General features: G+C 40.5%; 1 protein-coding gene across 1 annotated transcript in view; it reads right to left on the reverse strand.

Moving 5' to 3' along the window:
- Positions 1-18596, reverse strand: part of LRIG3 (leucine rich repeats and immunoglobulin like domains 3) — a 43806-nt gene extending 25210 nt beyond the window's left edge. Inside the window, exons 1-3 of the mRNA XM_055712632.1 lie at positions 18181-18596; positions 10805-10876; positions 10412-10486 (exon numbers count right to left, since the gene is read on the reverse strand). Of these exons, the coding sequence (XP_055568607.1) occupies positions 10412-10486; positions 10805-10876; positions 18181-18368 (335 nt within the window). The 5' untranslated portion in view covers positions 18369-18596. The remainder of the gene's footprint in view (positions 1-10411; positions 10487-10804; positions 10877-18180) is intronic.
- Positions 18597-22734: the final 4138 nt, after the last annotated feature.

Below are 22734 nucleotides of genomic sequence, written 5' to 3' on the forward strand. Positions count from 1 at the left end.
GAGCACAGGCAAAGCAGATGTGACTGTCCACATCTCAGCATGTATTGGGTGGTCTTCATTATGTGCCACTACAGCTCAGAGTCTCCTCTTTCATATTTCCTCAAATCATTGTGGCTACTTCACTTGTTCTTCTCTCCACTCACCCACTGACATCATAGGACTCATGTATATCATCTATCTTTTCTTGCACTCCCGCTCTCGCCCTACCAAGCTCCTTTGACTTCTGGAGTTCTCGTAAAAAGCAATGATGTCAAGATGCTGGATGGAAGCAAACTTAAGCAAAAAGAAAAAAATATAATTTATAGTAAAGATGAAAGATCAAAACTAATAAACTTCCTCAGAAAGTGCTGGAAGGCACGTGCTTTGTGTCTTTTAGGAAAAGGCTGGACAACTTTAAAGAGCACATATCAGAAGAAGGAGTGTCAGTAACTCCTACAAGAGAGAAAAAAGATTTGGGCTTTTTTTTTATTATTATTTCTATCCATTTGACTACTAACATTAGCCAGACTGTAATGAAAAACTACATCATTTAAAATATTGTAATTATGGATTCAAGCTGAACTCTACCCTTACGCAAAAAAACCCATTATATGAATGAGACTACGTGCTCCCCCTACCATTAGACACCTGACTTCACTGAATTAAGAACATCCATTTTTTTGAAAATTTTCAATTTTTAGATACAGAAATCTCCCAAGATGAAGATGCCAGAAATAGAGCCAGGATTCTGACTCATTTCCAGTCTTACTGGTAGGTCTACAAGTCTGATGCCTCCTTCACACACAGGCTTCTCACGTTCCTTGTGGCAAGCAGTTGCTCCTTATTCTGAAGGCCTCCTCCATTCCGTGATCAATGCCTGTCATTGCTCTTTCAAGCCAGGTCAGCCAGTCTCTGCTCTTATTTTTGTGCTTTTTATGGTATACAGGCATAAAGTAGAAAATGAAAATTCAGAACTCTATAGGCTATGGATACCCAGTCCAAAACCTGAAACCAAAGGTTTATTGATTCCCAAACCAAACAAAGTGGGAAAAGGGGAAGAGAAAGATGCAGAATGAAACAACTCTGGGATCAGAGATGTTTCATCATCAAAAAGACAACTGAGGTAAATCCAAACTTCCAAACACCTGATACTTACATAGCAATTCTCCCCTGATTCCAGTCATAGTACCAATATGTAATTAATTAAACTTTGCCTCCAAACTTCCTTTTTGATACCCTGGAGTCTGTTTCCCATTCCACTTTCTGGCCTTCCCAAAATAATCACAAGTTATTTAGCATGTGATAGCCAAGTGAATGTGTAAGTTCATCATTTTATTTTAACAACACTAAACAAAAGTAATGCAGGCATAGCTACTTCAACATGAGCTAACAACAGGAATAATAACCCACCACAGACTTAGTGCACTCTGTGACTTAGTTAATGCTAAAATCTTGGACAACTTTAAGTATGACCCAGATTAAATCCAGCATAGTGCCCTCCAGTATTATAAATCATCTTTCTAATCTGATGTATGGACTCGTTAAGTAAAAACACCTGTCCTTTATTGTTACAGAGCCAACCTTCCCTTTTTGAGGGTGTCCACCTAAGTCCAGGCTCTTCAGACCACACACCTTTCTAGATCTACCCCTAATCTCAACTGTTAGTAAAAATTGAGGGAAGTTCTCCTATCTGCTTCTATTTCACTCAAGGCACTGAGTCATTACATTTCACTTCTCTACTGGAACAAGCACCTACCACTTCTCTAAGATATAACCTAATACTTATGCCTGACATCTTCATTCTGGCTTCCCTCATTCTCTGTACCATATGCCCTTCAACTTGGCATCTCCTCCTTAGCAAAATTTCCTACGATTCTTCCATTTTGTCACATGGGAACAGTGTTCTCTATTTTTCCGATCCATTATTATTCTTTTTAATTTATCTTTTTCTTTAACACTGTTGATCAGAAAATCATGCCAGTTTTTTCCATTGCAACTAGCTCATAAAATTTGCATTCTTTTCCATTCTCATTGCAAAAGCATTTGTCTAGGCTTTCACTACTTTATATTTTTGCTACAACAAACTCTGTGTTTCTACATACTTCTTCCCTTTCCCATCATTCAGCCTAAATTGCTGCCATAAAAAAATCTAGTTTCCATGTCTGCCAGTCTAAGACAGGTTCCTTTTCAAATTCTTTCATTTACTTCCTCTTAGTCTCCACACCAAATATCAAAGACTGCAAAAACTAATTCCAGAAAGTTTCTTCACTCTAGCTTTTTGCTTGCAACTTCAGCCCAAGTCACACATGGTTTACCACCACTCTCATTTTTGGGACTTTCTCCAAGTACCCTTATGCCTGAAGCCCAGTCTGGCATTCCTCTACCCTTTCTTTCAATCCTTCTTCAAAACAAACTCTTCCAGGCAGCATCCAAATCTTAATCCTTCCCATAATAAAGTGGTAACTGAAGAGATGACAAGGATGTAAAATATTTGACCAACATTTTCTTAATATTGGGAGCCAGACTTCAGTTTAGCATGCTAGCTTTACAAACACACAATACCACTTTCTCTGGCAAGCACAGAAGGGAAAGGCATCCACTCCTACTGAATGTAAGCTTTCATTTTCAGGAGTTGCATCTAACCTTCTTTCTCGTGACTTTAACTTTCTAAATGTGAACTGCATTCTCCTGGATTTTACAGGCAGCTTCTAATCCCAGCCTACTGTGAGATGAGAGAGAGAGGCAGATTTCTCATACATAACTATTTCAAATAATCTTGCAAACATGGATTATGAAAAAAAATTCTGTCTTTACAAAAGACCCTTTGCAGGACTTTTCCTCATTAAGACACTGTCACACAGTGCAAACTATCACTCTTATTTTTACATTGCCAGCTGGGACAAATGTATAATCTATTTTGCATATTTGCTTCAACTTGTTGACTTTTACTTATCAATGTGACTACCTGAAGCATGATCTGGAATGCTCATTATCACAAAACATATTTAAATATACTTTTCCACATTTTGAACAGAAACGGATACACAATACTAAAACAAGATCCCTTCAAGGGCACAATTCCCACTTTTCTTCACTAACTTTGCATAAAGTTAGATAGGTATTTAAAATGTATGTTGGTTAATCAAGCCAGGACGCAACAGTGCATGCTCAAATTTTGAAGGAGTATCTTTCTAGCAACAAAGATTTTTTCAACAAAGAATGAAAATCCGTGACTAGTATATGCTCTGTTACTATGCCTATGCCCCAAAAGACAAAGGTAAGACTATTTTGTTGTTCTTGGTAAGGAGAACAGAAGCATGCATGAAGCTGCCTAAAACAGAGATGAACTTACAAATCTCTAGTCACAGGCTCAGCATCTTGTTCAGCAAAGATCTATGATAAACTACTCCAGTTTAAGACTTAGTTTTGAGAGCTATAAAGAAAAATCCTTTTTCAGATTATATATTTAAATTAGGTAGCATGTACAATGCTATTCATCCTGAAAGCTCTGTAAGTAAAGATACTGACACTGCAGTATCGTAAGCTCCACATGTGAAAGGTTTGTATTACATTGGAGTTAGCTCTTGTCTCCACTGCCTGATAGCACAATGCTTTACCAACCTCAAGAAACAATCAAGGTTGTAGCCAGGTCTTTCACCAATGGGATTTTACTCAGATTGGAGCATGCTGTCCACTGAGGAAATTTTACTGATGACTGAAATCAGGATTAATGAGCAACTAAGCAAGGTAGCAGAAAGGAGCTAATATAAGAAGATAGAAAGCTAAACCTGGGCTCTTCTGATAACTTATTTTAAAATTTCAGAGCTTATTGATGAAGCCTGGTATACACTAAAACTTGCAGATCATCATCTCCAATAAATTCCCCACTGCAGATGTGTGGGTTAGATGAGCAACAAGTAGAACCTCCCATTCAGAGCGCAGACTACCACCTGGATCTGAAAAAAACTTTTTAGGCATTCCCTGGGTTTTTGTTTGTTTTCAGTTACCAAAATAGTCTTTTTGTTTTTAAACAAATCACTGTTGATGGCTTAGGTCATTATGCTATTTTATTTTCCCCTTTGGAGAGAATGACTTCATGCTTTTTCAGTACAGAAATTCACTTTAAACTTTTAGACAGGCTTTTCAGAAGTGTTCACTAAACGCCAAAGGCTTGAGAATAATGGATCAAGTAATCATAACCAAGTAACCAGAGTCATTTTGTAGTGGCTGATCAGAGAGCTACATTTAAAGTTGAAACTATTTTGCTTACTGTGAAAACTTGTGACCCCTGCAGTCACCTAAGACTGGCTACTTTGAAATCCTTTTGTCCTGTTTTTATCTCCTGACCAATCTTTTTTGTTAATAGTTTTTGTTCCTTTACTTTTTTAAACATCTAGGACACCAAATGTGTCTTCAGAGACGATGTATTTAAACTCATCATACACCAACAGAAAGACATTACAAACTGAAGGCTGTAGAAAGCTTTCAGAAAAGTTACTTGTGGATTCAGTCTGGCACCTAACAAACATGGGGGCACATTTCAAGAAACCTCCACAATACTAGCAACATTTTTCATCATCTCAGAACTCAAAAGTGAAAGGCCATATGATTCCTTGTTTTAACTGCTTTAAAGGCTTCCTGTACAGATGGGGTTGGAGGGTCCCCTCAGCATGACAGAGGAAACCTGTACCACATTGCACATTCTGTATGTCTCTTACAAACAAAAGATTTCAGACTCTGAAAAAAGTGGGAACCTAATACAAACCACATATTAATGTAAAAGTTGAAAAAACTTTACTGAATTGTGAATCATCTGTGCTCCCTTTACTTCCATACTATGAACTTTGTATTTTCCACTCTGGCTTTAGTAAGACCAAATATCTGTTTCTGTTCTAGACTAACATGATCAGTCTTTACAACGTAAGTTACAAGGATATTTCCATCCAAATCAACTGCACTCTATGTACTAGTGCTTTTCAATAAAATAATTTCTATACAATAAAACATAAAATCACAAGTTTATTTAAAACACTCCATCATTTAAAGGTAGCCTAATATTAGAATTTCACTATATGCACTGTAGTCTTTGGCATGTACAGCCCTTCTAGTCTCTACAGACAGCAAGAGGATTACTATATAACATTCTTATTATCCTTATTAATATTAACATATTACTATATAACATACCCTTATTTAATATTAATTCTAACTTAATAGATGTATTTTGGTAAGAACAGTAAAATTTAGTTGGTGAGGCAAGATACTTTTAAGACTCAGTGCTGTTCGTTCTCTTTAAAGTTACTGCTGCCTTCCATTTTCCACAGTAGTCAAGGACATAGCGCACTGATGTTGGACGGTGTCTACAATTACGTATTTTTAAGAATCCTGCAAGTAAAGTAGCATGGGTTTGTTAGTTGAACTGTGTATCCTTAAACAAAACCTTAAATAATGTTGCAGCATTTACAAATCAGTCTGTCTTCCTTACAAAACACTAATCACACTAAAAGTAGCTAACATTTTCTGAAGAATTCTAAAATAAAACCCCTATGCAAATAGTACTTGGCAGTTAAGCACCATGCAGGACTTCTATACAAGGCTGTTGTACTTCTATTACTCAGTTTCAACCTATTTCCGAATTAAACCTAGGTACAAAACTTTGCAGCAACGACTGACCTAAAAGGCAACACTAGTTTTCTTCTCATGTATCAGTATCACAGATTCCAGCAGATTTTCAGGGTATATAGGACAGGACTGGTACATCTTGGATAAGGAACGCCATTGGTATTGGAACCAAATTCAGAACCTTTGCTTGTTCTCCTGGAACAAGGACATTAAGTGCCCATTTCTCTACCTAACACAAAAGCAATCCACCTATCTAGAAACAATGAAAAGTAACTTGCTTATTCTCCCAGAACTGCAGAATTTTCTACCGCAACCATTTAAAGCAATTCTACATTAATTTAACTGTTTTTACAAGCACTTCAGAAATGCAAATTAGAAAACATCTAACTTATCTATCCCTAATAGTAAAATAAACACACCTACATTACCGTGTGTGGCACCTGTACATTATATATTTGCAGTAATCTGTTGTTAAATCCAGCATTCTCCCCAAAAGCTTATGTTGTCCAGCACTTGGAGGGACCTGGCCTCCTGGCTCAAGCTACTGTGCTGACTGGAAAGCTGGCAGTCTCTGGGAAATGGCTGAACTTCTCTCTTTTTGCCTTGGTATACTGCTCTCTTCCTGTCTTCTCTCATAGAAGATAGAGAAAAGGGCTGGGTGGCTGAGCAAAAAGAACACCCTGCAATTTCAATTTCAAGTAATTGACTTAAATGGCCAAATATGCTGAAAGATGCAGTAAGACCTTTGCAAGTAACATCACTTTAAGACAGGCATGCCCAAGTACATTGGCTAGTTTTTTCAAAAATAAATTTTAGACATCTGAAAGTTACTTTTAAGAAGCTGGGTTTCAGTAGGAAAGTCATCTGAACTATCTTAGGAAAGACAAATCCCTTCAGAGAGCGCCTTTTCATCTCCATTCAACCTGAAGAGGATCTACAGTTAGTAACTTCTACTTATGACATTGAACTTTCAAGAATTTAGAGTAAGGAAGATGAATCCTACTCTTTGCTCTGTCCAGAACATACTATATCTCTTACTGTCAGGCAGGCAGTCACAGTTTCACAGCCTAAGGCCTCCTGACAAGATTTAGTCCAAAGTACCACCCATTTAGTTCACAGCAGTTTCCAGATTCCCAGGAGGCTCAGAAGCATTCCCATGCCATGTGACAAGATATATACTCATCACATGAATAAAATCATAGATGGATCTCCAGCCATATAATGAGAGTGTGCCTGCATGTGCTTGTATACTCCTTCAAACAGACCTAAGGTCTTCCCAGGGTGGTGGGGGCGGTGTTCCTGCCTGGTGCTTTCCTCTCCCATGGTGTTTAACTTTCAACTGGCATCCATAAATACAAAATGTTGGCATCATTGTTTCATGTTACAGACAGACTGAGACCATGAGACTGGGAACATCTGCTGCTCTGGGTATGTTTACCTTGCATAATTCAACAGTATGTAAATATCTAAGCTAGATAATATCAATTAGATAGCTAGGAGTGAGGCAGCTCCAGAAATAGAAACTACACTAACATGATAATCCACCCATGCTTGTTCATACTGTTCAAAGAATTCAGACATACAGTGCTGTATGGAGGTACCTGCACTATTATTATTCACTGTAGACATACCAGCAGCGTAATTTCCTTTGCAGGGCAAAAATTTCTTGCAGAAAAGGCAAAATGCTAAGGCTTCACAGTTGAATGACAAGTACTTATAAGTGGGGAAAAAAACCTCTTGCAAGATAGTTTCTTCAACAATGAAGATTGTGGCAAGAAAGGAGGGCACCACTTCCACAGCATTCCTTGAAGACTCTTTGGAAAAAACAACTGGCTTTTCAACTGACAGTAATGAACCAACATATATGTATCTCATAAGAAATTTAATCAAATCAAATTTCAGAAGACTAGCACCCTCTTTTCTGCTATTATTTGAAAGTCAGAACAAAGACTCAATAAGGAAACAGTGGATTGTTTTGGAAAGGCTCCACAAGCTTCTTTCACACAGGAGTTTAAAATCCTGAAGAAAGTCATCAGATGTTTCGAGTACAGTTATTCTGTGAAGTGTAGTTCTAAAAGTTATATTCTTATTGTTCCATATGTATTCTTTTTGCATGACTTCAGATATATTAAGTTAGATTCAACCCCTCCATATAACACACAAAAAAATAAGTGCAAGCATTTTTTCACATCTAAAAGTGTCATTAGATTATTAGATTAAATAAAATAGATTATTAGTCCATCTATGATAACACTATATTACAAATATTTCTATGCCAGAGAACTGCTGTATGTTTATTCCTCTTTATTTATATTCTCTTCTGTAAAATGAGATTTAACATATTTACATAAATAACTTCCAACCTGTAAGAAAAGGAGGCTCATGGGAGACCTTAATTCTCTCCACAAATACCTGACCGGAGGTTGCAGTGAGGTGGATATTGGTCTCTTTTCCCAAGTAACAAGCGACAGGGCAAGAGGCAAGGGCATCAAGTTGCACCAGGGGAGGTTTAGATTGGATATTAGGAAAAATTTCTTCATGGAAAAGGTTGTCAAGCATTGGAACAGGCTGCCAAGGGAAGTGGTCGAGCTACCATCCCTGGAGGTATTTAAAAGACATGTAGATGTGGTGCTTAGGGACATGGTTTAGTCGTGGACTTGGCAATTTGGTTAATGGTTGGACTTGATGATCTCAAAGGTCTTTTCCTGCCTAAACAATTCTAAGACCCTATGATTCTATTCTATGTTTTAAAGTTTTTTGTTTGCAAAAGAAACAAAACACTTTATTTTTTGAAGAATGTAATATCACTTTCTATGTACATCCATTCTGATACCAAACAACTATCTTAACTATTATACACTGACATTCATAAGTTAACATGAAACCTTTATATTACTTATTTATATTAATTAATTTATATTAATTATTTCTACCAAAAATAATATTAAATAATCTCTGCTGTGTTCATAGCATAGGTATTAAATCTCAGCTGGAGTGCACTTATATTCAATAATCTCCCAACACCACAGAGAAGAAACGGAAATTAGAACGAGAACAAGCCAGCACCCAATCAGACCAACTTTAACTGCATTGGTAGTATGATAACAGCTTTTAGAAATACCTTCCCATTCCCTGCCTCATCTTTTAAGCTTCAGTATATATAGCACAGAGCACAGATCTAACAAAGGTTTTCCCATGTTTGACCACGTGAGTAAATGAACCAAGCTAGTGACCTAAAGATATGGAACAACCAATCCAGCCATGACCGATTTTCATTTATTCTCTCTAAGGAACACAAAAGTCTTTGTGCAGCTGCAGGATGATTTTAGGTCCATCCAGACTAGTTAAGGTTCCATGAGAAGGGCTAGAGGAGATGCGAAGACAAACTCTCAACTTTGTATTAATCAAAAGTAAAGCAAGAGGATACAAACCACTTGACTATGCTAATATTCCCAGCCTTGTGGTAAAAAGAACCTTAGCAAGGTGGTAAAAAAAAATAATATATTCTTTAGATCGATCATATGTTTAAACTGCAGAATGCTATGGCAGTGTAAAAATGTCAACACTAAGGCAATAGAAGATATTCTTAAATTCAAGAGTTACTTGTCAGACACCATCTGCTTTTTCTTTCATTCTTTTCTAATTCTGATCTGTAAGAAATCACATCAGTATCAAATGTCACTTAGCTCTTATTCAAACAGAGCAGTCCAGACACAGTGACTGCACCATCTGACTTAGCTGACCTGGGCCTAGAGTAAAAACAAATCCCTATAAATCACCAGATGTAAGCAATTGAATAGTGATCAATTTAATTAACTGAACAGCTTTCCAAAGTTTACTATATTGTTTTAACCCTTCAGGGTTCTTCAAGAAAGGTAACCTGCAATTTGTATTCAAGGGCAAGCTTCGGCCAGAAGGCTACATATTACTAGCTTTAGGTACTTTAGATTCCTATTGATAAAACGCAAATCCCACACACAAAAAAATGTGTCTTTTCTTTTTGCCAATGAATAGTATGACAGTAACTGTTTTTGTTAGCACATCCTTCAACATTTTAGGGAAATTAAATCACGGGGTGGGGGGGTATCAAACTAATTTCAAGCTAAAACCTCAGGAATAAAATTTCCATTAAAATCAACTGGTTTGGTTATGGGCCCTATATGCCTTTTACAACTTTAGACTCATATTACAGATGCCACATAAAGTAACCTACTAATTTCTTTTAAGCAGAACAATGAACATAGACATAATCATGGGTCATAATTACATGTATTAACTTCAGCCATAAAAATATTATGACATGTTAAAATGGGCTTAAAAAGACATTTTAAAGATACTGGCAAAACATCTTCTAACCTAGATACTTGTCCTGAAGTTGCGTCTTAAGGGGATTTCCCCATGTGGCCCACTGACATTGACAGAATTCTGCCATGATTTAACACAAGTGGGATTTCAGCCAAGATGCATAATGATAATATAATTCTTGTTTTAAAGTCTGCATTGTACAAGTTTGTATAACGTTTACTAATGTTTGTAGAGTGCCTAGCACAACAGAGCTGAGGCTTCTGGGCACTACCACAACATAAATTAATTCTAGTGCAGTCTTTATATCTGAGGGAAGCATAAAAACTGCAAAGATTAAGCTCAATTATACACATTTTAAACAACCTGCTAAGTAATATGACATAATCAACTTCCTAACCACAAGCTGCTCTATTTCCAATTATTTCACTTTAATCTCTGTAACGCACATATATTCCACAAACCCTGTTAGTTCCACTAACTAAGGACAAGAGTAAGACCTACTTACAAAGACAGAAGAGTTATATTTGCAGAGACTGGTCCCAGATCTGGAATGATCTCCAGTTCATTGTTGTTCAACTTCCTATTAATATTAGAAAAGGGAGAGTTAGTTTTGATGTCAAACAGAAGTATGTACACTGGACTTGCTAAATTGCTGAACTGTGTCACCCCAAAATTAAAAAATAACTCGTTTCACTTAATGTAAAATATCAGAACAACAAACATCTTTGTTGTTCAGGCTAGAGAAATAGCTATACAATTGGCATACACAAACACTGGTTGTTTTTCTTTCTTTGGGTTTTTTTGTTTTGGGTGTTTGATTTGGGGGTTTTTGGTTGTTTTGGGTTTGGGTGGTTGTTTTTTTGGAGGGGGGTATGTTAGTTAAGACAAATTAACTTACACTTCCTGAAGACTATGAAGGTGATCCAAAAGACTGGTCTTGATTGAAGACAATTTATTGTGACTTAAGTCCCTATGAGATTACAAAAATAAAAAGCCTGTCAGTTTTGTCATAAAATAACAGGTAAAGCAATACAATTTCAATCCAAATTATGTTAAAATTTGTTTCCAAGTACAATTTTTTGTATTAATAAAATTAGAATAGAAACTGATTTGAGTACGCATAGTATAAAGAAGTGTAAATACCTTGATCACTGCCAGCAGTGTCAAAGAATTTCTGTACCTCTGAACAATTTAGAACTGTTCACTGAGATGTGTCTAAGACCCATGAAAAAAATCTCAAGATTTTGACTCGTATACACCAACAACAACCCCTCTTCCCTATCCCTTCACAACAAAAGATCTGGCTAAAACAACCTCTGGTTACAAGGAAAATTCATAAACCAGTACTCATTGCACTCTCATTCCTTGAGTCAATCATAGTATTTTTATCATTTGCTCTTCTTACTTACTTCTGTAAAGCAACACACAAATCATAAGTACACAATGAGGACTGTACATAAACCTCAATCCTATTTTCATACTTCCACGCAATTCAGGACTCCATTCCTACATAATCAAATTTAATGGAGATCATTAAATAACAGACATAGGGAGGCCTAATTCTATTCTAAGATATCTGTATACCAGTCACATTAATAACACTCTTAATTGCACTTGAAGAAGTAGCCCATGCATTTAGCTTGTGCCACTCTGTACTGAAGATACCAAATATATATTGATGCAGTTTGTAAGAAATCTTCTTAACATCTTTGTAGTGTTTGCTACAAAACAAGCCAGGGTAATAAGAATGCATTGATCACTGTCAAAAAATTATTTTCTCTGTAGACACCATGCATCTTTACCATATGTCCTATTGAACATTTCACGGTACCATAAAAAGGAGTCCTAAGAAACTTTTGCTGCAGCCTCAGAAGTACTGGAAACATCACAGAAATAAAAGAATGAGCATAGAACAGAAGGCAGAGAAGCTAATTACAGAAACTCAAACTTGCACGTCTATAGAGATCTGCACAAGCTGTACAGATCCACAACTGGTCTTGTCACCATGGCTAACCCTGTTGAAGACCTCCCTTTTCTTAAGTCATTCATCCACCAAAACATGCACCTTCTGGCTCCCACACTACCTGTCACCACCTCACCTGCACCAATTCAGCCACCTGCAAAGTATTCACTGAACATTTTAACACTGAGTTTATCCAAGCCAGCAAACAAAACCTGCACTATTTTTAAGGAGTTCTTAAGCTCACTTCAGAGTTTGCAATGTGAACACGTAAAGAATTGTATCAGTACACTTCAGCAGTGAGCTGCTGCAGCATCAAGTAAAGGCAAAGAAATTTCTCACACTTCATGATACTTTTTCCCATGCTAATAAAGGACTGAACAGTCATCCAAGCTGCCTGGGGTCCTTCCATGTGGGCATGAAGTATATTTCAAGTTCAATCTATGAGGAAAGTCCGGGATTCCTTACTTATTCTGGATAATATAACTCAGTACAGTCACCTATACTGAGCATGCCAAACACAGGCCTGACTGCCACGGACAAGTCTACTCTCGATCCACAGTTCTGGAAGTGAAGAAACCTGATGATCAGCAAATCCTTGCTGCACACAGACCAGAACTGGCTTAAATCAGGCCAGGTTCAGGGGCTGTGCTAGGTGGTCTTCTCTGTGACTAAGCCCTGAAGAACTACAGAACTAGAGAACTCCGGTTTCTCTACATCCACCATTGCACATCCTTGGACACAGGTGTAATGCTGCAACCCAGTCAGCCACCTAGGTTTCTTCAACAGCACATGCGGACAGTAAAACCATGTTTTAGACTCCCCCACCATTTTGGTGCTTTATGCAGTACCTGTTCAGTGCTGCTGGGAAAATTCCATTGTCCCTTTTGTTCTCCACTGGAATCAGCATTTAAAAAAAATAATAATAAAAAAAAAAAATCAAGCATTAAAAGTAATCCCAGTCACATATGGGCATTACAAGGGGTACCAACAGCACTCAGTTACAAGATGTGCTCTAAGCCAGCCACCTGCATCAGGCCCAGTGGGCTGCAGGGCTGTGGCACCAGCACCTGGCTCACAGCCACAAGCAGGGAAGAGGTACACATTAAGTTTCCCAAGCCAGGGCTGCACAGGATCGTGCACAGGGCAGACCCGCAGGTGCAAAAGGCATTTTCCAGCACAAAAAAGTGGGAAGGTGAGCCACCTAGAGAAGGGGAACACCCTCCACCACCTTCAGGTGGCCAAAGAGGGAATGTTTTCCAAGACTCTGCTCTGGACTCAAGCACCTAATATACATCCATGCCTTCTTCCAGGTGTCTAAACCCCTACAGATTTTCCTCTTAAAGATGGAAAACCAATACTGTGAAACATTTTCAAAAATCCACAAATGCTAGTTTCATCATTATCATTTTGAGTTCTCCTGTAAATGAAGTTAACTACACTTGATTTTGAGGACTGCATCTTTCACTGTTTTAAAATCTAGTGCAAACATTCGTCTGGCCATAGACTGGAGAAAAATCCCTTTATTTAACATCTGAATACATTAGCTGCATAGATTTGAAATTCTCATACGGCATTCTTAAATGTAAATACTGAAAAAAATATGTCGTTACAAAGATCTAGACAGGAATCTAACTTGGTCCTTTAAAGCAGACAGAGTAGAGACAATTTTTACCCTTAAACTTAATTCAATATTTGGCTTTAGTCTGTAGGGATTATAAGAACTATGCAAATAAACAGCCAAAATTCAGTGAAGTTATGGCTGTTAGTGCATAATATGTTACTGTTCTCCATGCTTCAGACAAGACTCAGGAATCAGTAATTATTTCAACAAAAAGCTTTCAAAGTTAGTGCTAAAAACCTGCATTTCTTCATTTCATCTAAAAACCCTGCAAAAGGTTTATTTAAAACATTTGCCTAAAGGACCTACCAGACAGTAACAGACGTGAGTAGATTTGTTCTGCTGGAGTTATAACATGTTAAAAAAAAAAAAAAATCTGGCAGAGTTCTTAAAACTATAAAAATCCTGCAATTACAACCACTGCTGTGCATGATCACCACACTGGAGCCAGACACTTTCACTCATAGCTCAAGCTCACATCCATCTGGAGTCCATCAAGCCAACCGTGAGCGTAACAACTTACACTAGGTTTCAAACTATTTTTTTTGTGTTTGTTTTTTAACACTAAAGATACCCTCAGATTTTCCACATAGCACCTATTTTAAAAAGTACATGCATAACAAATTCCTCATTCCTGGTTTACTCACAGCAGGTTGTCAAACACAAGTTACAAAAAAATCCAAAGCAAAACAACAATAAAAAAAAGCCTCCAGACAATACTGAATCGCCTGTTTCACACAGCTGTATACATGCTTGTCTACCAATCGTTGGATAAAATATGAATTATAAATATTTTACTAAACATTTTATTTCAGTACTACTGGCATGAGAAACTCCAGGGGAAAAAAAGCCTTGCAAGTTACATTTTTAAGTTAAGTCAGAGTGGTTGGAAGTGAACCAAGAGTTAAAATATTCGTCTTTTGCTAATATTCTAAGTGAAGCTTAAGCCTATAGAAGTTTCTGAAACTCATAACCACTGGATCTGAGGCATTTTTAAAATGTAAAAATCTATCATCCCTGTCGCAAAGCTACAAGCACATTTCAAGTCAATGCATTTCTCAACATATCTTAAAACAAGTATGAAGAAAAGGTCTGAAAATGAATCAGTATTTTTCCTTTGTAGAAATGGAGCTGACAACGTTAAAACACCAAGATTATTACTATGCATTTTCCATTTCTGAACTTCCCTTGTCTGTTAAAACCACATTACAAGTGGGAGAAAACCTCCTCTGTGATTACTTCTGCTACTAGAATTTCAAAGATGTTAACAGTGAATGCAGTCAGAAACTTCAGAAACCAGATTTATATTAAGAAATTATTTATAACAATGAAAAGTACATGTACCTGTTCCTCACCTCAGATTTCTAGTAAGTCATTGAGCATTTAACAGGAATTGTTTCCACTTTAAGAAGCATGCCAGTTTTTGAGGCCCTTTTTAGAACCTGTTTTATGTAAGAAACTATTTTTTATATTCCATTACGAAAAGACGGCCATACAAATGTAACTCACAAGTCCCTGCGTTAGAAGGCTGAAACATAACCCTGAACATCAGTGTTTATGAGACAAAAAAATTGAAAGGAAGACCTAAAGCATAAAGGGAGAGGGAGAGTGTTTCTTCACACATTTTATAAATATAACTTTTAGACTCTAACTTAATTTACAACACTTAGTCACAATTATCATCTTCTTCCTTAGAGAACTCAGAAACCTGAGCCCCGAGTCAAATTTTAAAATGCAAATCCAGCAACAGCTTCTTAATCAGTCCCACTGGGGCCTATAGAGCTGCTAATTCAGCAGAAATCAGGAGAGCTGAAAAACAAAAAGTCAGGCTGTAGCTGTTTTAAGACACTGATCCAAAGTGACTCATAAATCAGTTTGCTATGTTCAAGTTTTAGTCTGGAAAATATTGAAAAACAGCTGTGAAAACCATACGGCCCTTTTTTCTGGCAATTATGGTAGAGAACTAGTGGATTTATAAAATGTAAATACTAAAGATGTAATGCAAACACAAGTGAAAACCGTATTTCAGACTTTCCCTCCTGCCCCACCAACAGTTTTAGCATTCCTCGGTGAACCTGACGAAAGGTATGGCAGTGCCACCAGCAGCTTGCTTGCACGGAGGACACTGGTCAACACTCTTCCTCCCTCCATCCTTCTATCTCTGGCTCTGCTATAGCAGCTTTAGAAAGCCACATTTTTGCAATCTCAGGACACACATCCTGAAAGTAAATGGAAATCTAACTTCAAAACTGTTTTTACACAAAGCCATTACAAATTGTTACCGGTTTTCAGCAGACTCTTATCTTCCATGAAGGCAGAGTTACAGAAGATGGTATTTTTTGTTAAAATCATAGTAAAGCTCACAATTCTAGCCTGTTTACACCCCATTTTGTGAAGCCACTTCCATACAAAGCAGTAGCCTCACACTTGCCACCAAAAAGAAGGGGACATAATTTGGTAGTCAGGCTCATTTTTATTTTTTTTTATTTCCCTCCCTGTCCACTCAGAGGTCACGCAGCCCTTCCACAGGAGACACTCCCATTTTCTTTCACTGGGGAATTTGAACACAAAAGGCAAGAAAGAGTGAAATGGAGCTTCAAAAAAACCAACTTTGTCTGACCCACACTCCATCCAGGCGAGTCGACTGATGGGCAGAGGAAGGTGTAAAGCCCAACACATAACTAGACCTTCTCAGGCACAAAAGCTTTCACTCTCCTGCCTGGGAGATCTCACTTGCATATGCTGAGAACATGGTGTAATAGTTGTTGTTTTCTAAAGAGGATTGGAAAACCTGCAATAAAACTACTAGCCTTTGGCTATACCCGCTATGGACTTCCATGGAAAACACAGTAAACATATACCAATAAAATTCATAAACAGTCTTTTACAATTTGTAAGAGCACAGTTTGTTGCAACAATAACCCGGGCTAGTCAAACCTTTTTTGCATATGTAAAACTGAAACACATTATAATCTCATGGATTGTGCAATCCCAGCTCTCAGTACTGGGGTAGCTGGAGGTAACAGACAATGCTGCACTCTTCCTTCTCATATTAAGAGGGGAAGGAAGAAAGAGCAGGGTACTTCTAAGGCATTTGACACAAACAAAAGAAATATTTACACAAAAGCGGCCAGACCACATGGTTTGGTGACACCTACAAAGATGTACTCCTGTGAGTTTAAGAGCAAGTGACACAGCTGTCCAATGAGTAATCAATCACAGCAGGGTTTCTTACAACAGACCAAAGCTTATTTATACAAGTGGAACTTATTTTCTCACACTTTTAAAGGAATGTGAACTTACATAAGGACAATTTATACTACCAAGGGAATTCTAATTAGAAAACCTTCACTGTGCTAACAAAAAAGCCCTGCAATGTGTTTTATTGTCTCTCAGTAACATAAGTGGAAAAGACAAATTTGGATTACCGCTAATGCAAAGTGGGGTTTTTAAAGCAACTCTAGAAATGAAGGTTGTGTCTTTTCCCCTTGTTTTTTTGTTTAGCATTGCTGTCACACCTGAATTTTAACTTAAGGCAGCTAAAGTCAGCTAAGCTAAAAAAACTAAGCTACGAAGCTTAGCCTACTATCAAAAAACCCTTAGATTTTGTCAGAAAACTTATGCTTGCATACTCAAATAGTTCAAAAGAACAGGATGGATGAAACATAATAGGAAGCAAAACCAGTTGCTGAATGTAAAGCAGATCCTGTATTTGATTTGTATGCTTAAAACACATAAGCCAAAAGAAAGAAGAAAAAAAAAAAAAAAGAAAAAAAAGTTTCTTTCCCCTCACGCTTTCCTATACCACTTCTGGAAATATTCAACTCCCAGAGCCATTCCTATGTTCAGTTCCATATGGTGTCAATACAGCCATCCACATTTCATGCGTAAACCAGCATGACCTCCAGACGAGGCAATTGAACAGAATTAGCCACAACTAATTGAAAGTCGTCCTGTTTACTTTAAAGTCTTTATCTCAATCTGCTTTGGAAATGTAATAGAAAATTAATACGACTAATACAGAAGATCTTTGAGTGACAAGAGATTAAAAACAAATGTGAGAAGTCCCTCAGCTATCCTCAGGCTTTTAGAAAGCTCCCATAATTTATGCTTTGCCCATAAAAGTTTGTCGCCGAAAGTAGATTTTCTACAGATGCCACTTCAGCACGCGCGGCTGCGGCTCCAGCGATCCCGCGCCACCGCGCCGCGCGGGGCCAGCTCCGGGGTCACCCGAACCAGCACAGCCAACACCGTCGGGGAACGAGGACGAAGCGCTGCACAAAGAAAACCCAGCGCAGTTTTCCCGACACGCAATTCAGCATTAACTTGATGATGACTGCACGCTTTCCAAGAAAGTCATCCGAACTTTTTTCCTCCCTCGCTCACAACACCGCACGGCGCTCCCGGGCCCGGTTTCAGTCCGGGCGCTACCGCCACCGCCCCGCGGGGCCGCAGCCCGCCCGGGGCCGCTGTCCCGCTGCGGCCGCCCCCGCTGACAGCTGGGCCGCCGGCCCCCGGCGCTGCCCCCGCCCGCCCCGCGCCCCTCGCCGCCGGCACCTCCCGCCTCGCTGCGCCACGGAACCCGCGCTCCCCCCCGCACAGCCCGCCCGCGGGCGGCACCGCGGCCCCCGCCGGGCACCTCGGCCCCCAGGGGCGGCCGGCACCCCCGGCCCCCCGCCGCCCCAGTACTCACAGCTGCACCGCCCCCCGCGGCAGCCGCTGGGGCAGCCGGCTCGGCTCCAGGCGGCTGCAGGCGACGAGGTGCCCGGCGCAGCGGCAGGGCGCGGGGCAGCGGGCGGCGGCGCGGCCCCACAGCAGCAGCGGCGGCAGCAGCAGCAGCGCCAGGAGGGCGGCGGGAGCCGCGCGGGGCCGGCGGGGCATGGCGGGCTCGGGGCCGCCGCGCTCCCGTCCCTGGCGCTGCCTCACTGACGGAGCGGGGTGCGGCGCGACCTCCCGCCTCTCAGCGCGGGTGGCGGCTCCCGCTCATGCCCCGGAGCCGCCGCCAAGGGGGGAAGGCGGGGGCGGGGGGGTGTAGAAAAAAAGCGGAGGCAGCAAGCGGGATGGGGGTCCGCAGCGCCGCCGGCCGCCAGCCACTCCGCAAACTTTCCGCCGCCTCAGCCCGCCTCCGCGCGGCCGGGGGAGCCCCGAGCGCGGCCCGCCCCGCCGCAGCCCCCTCCCCCAGCCATGTGACAGCCGCAACCCCCGCCCGCCCCGCCGCGGTCGGGGGCGGCCGGCCGGCCTGGCCCTACGGGGCCGGGGCAGCATGTGGGACGGTGGGCCGGGGCGCGGGCGAGCTGGCGTCGCGCCCCGCAGCTGCCGGGCCGCCGCGGTGCCACCCCGGGCCCGCTGCCCGCTGCCGGGGGGGCGGACGATGGCCGCCCTCGGAGCACGGCGGGTGCACGTGTGGGCCCTTGCCGCCTTCCCCGGCCGCGGTGGGGGGGCGGCAACGGGCAGCGGGCCCGGCGGGCCGCAGCCTCGGGCCCCGGAGCCCTGAGCGTCGCCCGCGGCCTGCGCGCCGGGGCCCTGCCCGTGCGGGGTTTCCCTTCACCGCCGCGGCCGTCGGGGCAATCCAGAAGCCGCTCCAGGTTCCCAGCCAAGCCTGGGGTCACTGGCATGTAAAAGGTGAGTTGAGGTTAACTCCTGCCTTCCGGGTCCTGCGCGGCTAGTCCAGACACCGTAATTAAGCCCATTATGTTCCCCACAGGATCCCAGTTCCAGAGGTTCAGGGAAGTGGGCAGGGCGTACAGATTCCACATCTCTGAGGTAATCTGTGTAATTTAAGTAAATACCTATTGTTCAAGTTCCATATGTAAACCCAGACCCTGCAATGGATTCAATTACTGTAGGCTTCGCATACCCCGCTCTGCCTCGGCAGACACTGGGCTGCGCACAGACCCTGGGCTTTCCTTCCCACCTCCGTGTAAGGTTCACCATGAAACTTACAGATTCCAAGGTTCACCATGAAACTTACACATTCCAAGGTTCACCATGAAACTTACATGTTCCTTGTAGACATCCTAGGTGCTGGGAACCTGGAGCTCCGCTATCAAGATCTGTAAGCCTGAAACTTTGTCCCTGTTTTTGTTGTTCCCATATGTATCTTGGGACACAGGTTAAATTAAAATTTTAGTCAGGAATCACGGATTTGCAAGCCAAGCAGGCAAGTCCTGAGTTGACTACAAACTTCCACGTGCCCCAGTCAAGGTGACTGTTTCAGGTGCGTAGGGTGTGCTAGAGCGGTGTGATGTGTTGTCAGCTTGTGCTGCAGTGACCACTGGTGCTCCTTAAGGAAATTCCTGTGGGAAAGCAAACACTGCAGGTACACGCTTTTTTTTCTACACATCAAACAAGCAAAGAAACAAAATGCAGGCTAAAATTTAATTATTTTATATTTACAGGTTACTCTCATTTATTTGTTGTAAATGAAAACTGCCTCAGCAGCATCGGCTGTCATAGTTGTTCAGTTTCTTTGCAGCTGCCTTCTTCCTTTCAAAAACGTTAGGGTGACATTAGATCAACAAAGCCTGTGAAACAATGAACTGTTCTAAACAGCCGGTAGGGCAGTGCCAAATTCAGATTTTCAAAGCTATCCATCATTAGCCTTACCTGTTCCCATTGAAGTCAGTGGGAAAGTTCCTTCTGTTTCAGAAGTGCCAGCATTTGTTCTTGACAATGTTGTGTTCATATTTAGGTAAAATATGCCATACCTGCTACTTTAGTGAAGTGACCAAAAATTCAAGAGGAAGACCTTCATGTTTATATTGCTTCAGAGAATTATCGAGCACCTCACTAAAATTAAAATGGATTTAAAGTAACTAAGCCTTGTACTACAGTTCCCAAAGTGCACAGCAAAGGGCCTCTTATTTGGGAAAAGTGAGCTTGTCTTGTCTCCAGTGTTGGCAAAGGCAGTGATTCACGAGAGAGTGGCAACAGTCATTAAGTTGTCAGTTTTAACATCCAAGGGAAAGAAAAAATGGAAAAAAAGTATTTTGAACTTACTTTATCGTAGCAATCAATAATACACATGCTGCATATGTGAACTATGGAACAAGACAGAATCTAGAAAAAGAAAGCAGAAAAAAGGAGGTGAAAATGTTGAAAAGGGCAAGAACTGGTTTTTGTAATTCTGAAAACCACTCATGCAGTCATGGGATATTGTGCCCTTAGAAAAACCTAATGCATATTTAGTGCTAATAATACATGAGCCTGTTTTAAATTAAGCAAGGTAAATCAATTCAGAAAATTAATCCATTTGTCTTTGCAGCTTCTTTTCTCAAAATACTCAATAAAACGTTTTAAAATGGATTATACTATGAATTCTAAAATGCTTGTATGCTGTACTCTAGAGCCCATGACAGAAAGTCTTTCTTCCCATGGGGAGATTTGCTCTTTTCAGAAGTCTCAGGGACTGATTCTGTACCTGATATGAACGCTGGAAGCCCCCAAGCCCAGGGGTCTGTCTTTTCATGTTTAGTTTTAGGTTGGGAGTGCACCATGACTGTACATAAGCAAATACAAATGTGTCCTTCACATGTCTGGCTGGACTATATTTGCCCTAAGTGTATATCAGAATGAGAGGTGTCATGTTCCTCCATCCTATTGTCTCTGCATGTAGCAAGGGATTTCTGCCGACCCTTGTTTGGCATCAGCATGTATCAGTGTACATGCATATTCAACAGGATTAAGGGACTGATTTGACTGAAATCCATAAAAAATAATAACACCACCACCCCCCCACTTTAGTTCTGAGTTGGAATAATTCCCCATCCAGTTTTCCATGTAGCTGTGCAAGGAAGAGGACTTATTCATAGTGGTTATGCAAAGGCAGGCCCTTTTCCGTGGCAGTCTGAATATAGGTCAGCCTGAGGGGATGATGTTGAGGAGGGGGAAGCGGTGGCTGCAGAGGAAAATTCTCATAAAACTAGACCCTCAAGCTCTCTCCTTGGCTAATGAGATTAGTTTCCTTCACAAAACTGGGGAGCATAGTAGTCTGGGTGACTTGGGAGTGGAGGAAGGGAGTTGGCATAGTGAACTGTAGACCCTTCACTGGGATGTTGTGTGTTGACTAATGTTGTCTTTTTCAGTCCCTGATTATTTTAAATCAGATAAACAGGCGTTTACAGATTCAAGTCCAAACATATGCTGTTTAAAATATGCATTCACTTTAGGCAAAAGACACACCCAGAAGCTGTCTAAGTATGATTTTTCTACATATCATTAATGCATTGAAATCAGGCACTGCTTTCAAGTAACCTACCTCCAGAAAAGGTCAGCCTTAAATCAGGCTGGTTTTGGCAGATCATTGAAAGTAATTTACCTATTGGTAAGTTAAGCAAAACCAAATTAAGATACTATACATTTTCTGTTCTGAGTAAAAATTAGAACATCTTTTATAACATTAATAACTTCAACATTTTGTTTAATCTAAATTAAGGGGGTTTAGTCAGTTTTTAAAGGATTCTCAAGCTACTACAAGAGAAAATTACATATAGATATATGTATTTATGTATAGTTATATCTGCAGGATTTATATCAGAAGGTCCAAAGAAATGAAGTTACATCTGCTGAATTATTATGTCCATTAAGTCCACCCTGGGAATTAAGAGTCTCCTTATGTATTCCTGGATCACCAGGTAATCCAAATCTGTGTCTAGTATGCATTTCAGATTTTCTACTTTTCATGGGTAAATAAAACGATTTGGGTAGTGTTCAGCAGCAAAAAAGAGAAGCAAAGCAGAACAACATTGCTTGTGCCCTGACACATCTCAGTTCTGATAGAGTGAGAGAGAAATCAATGGCCCATCTATCCACTTTCCTGTCAGTAAATTGCCCGATAGGAGTACTGGCAGAATTAATGTTCTGCTTAGTTATTCCTAAACTTCCCCAATTCCATTTCTAGTCAAAGAAGCTATTTAGGACTATCTGGGAGAAGGAAATGAGGAGTTCATCCTCTCAAGATCATCACTCCCTATTGCAAGTTCCCCAATTTAATCCATTAAAGAAGAAAAAAAAAAAAGGCTAATAAAACTTTGTCTAAAGCCACAGCTGGAGAGAAAGATGGACCAGTGAGACCCATCTTGCTTAGAAAAACAGAAGTGGAGCAGGACATGGTTTTTGTGGAAGCTGCTTGCATACATGAAATAGCTTGCAGTAGGCAATAGGTTTTGCCTCAGACAGCGATCTGAAAGTTACTAGAGGGCCCCACAAAAAGTCCCTATTGGATGCAGAAGACCCTTTTCACTTCTTT

Source organism: Falco cherrug, chromosome 5 (genome assembly GCF_023634085.1).
Source record: "Falco cherrug isolate bFalChe1 chromosome 5, bFalChe1.pri, whole genome shotgun sequence".
Taxonomy (NCBI): domain Eukaryota; kingdom Metazoa; phylum Chordata; class Aves; order Falconiformes; family Falconidae; genus Falco; species Falco cherrug.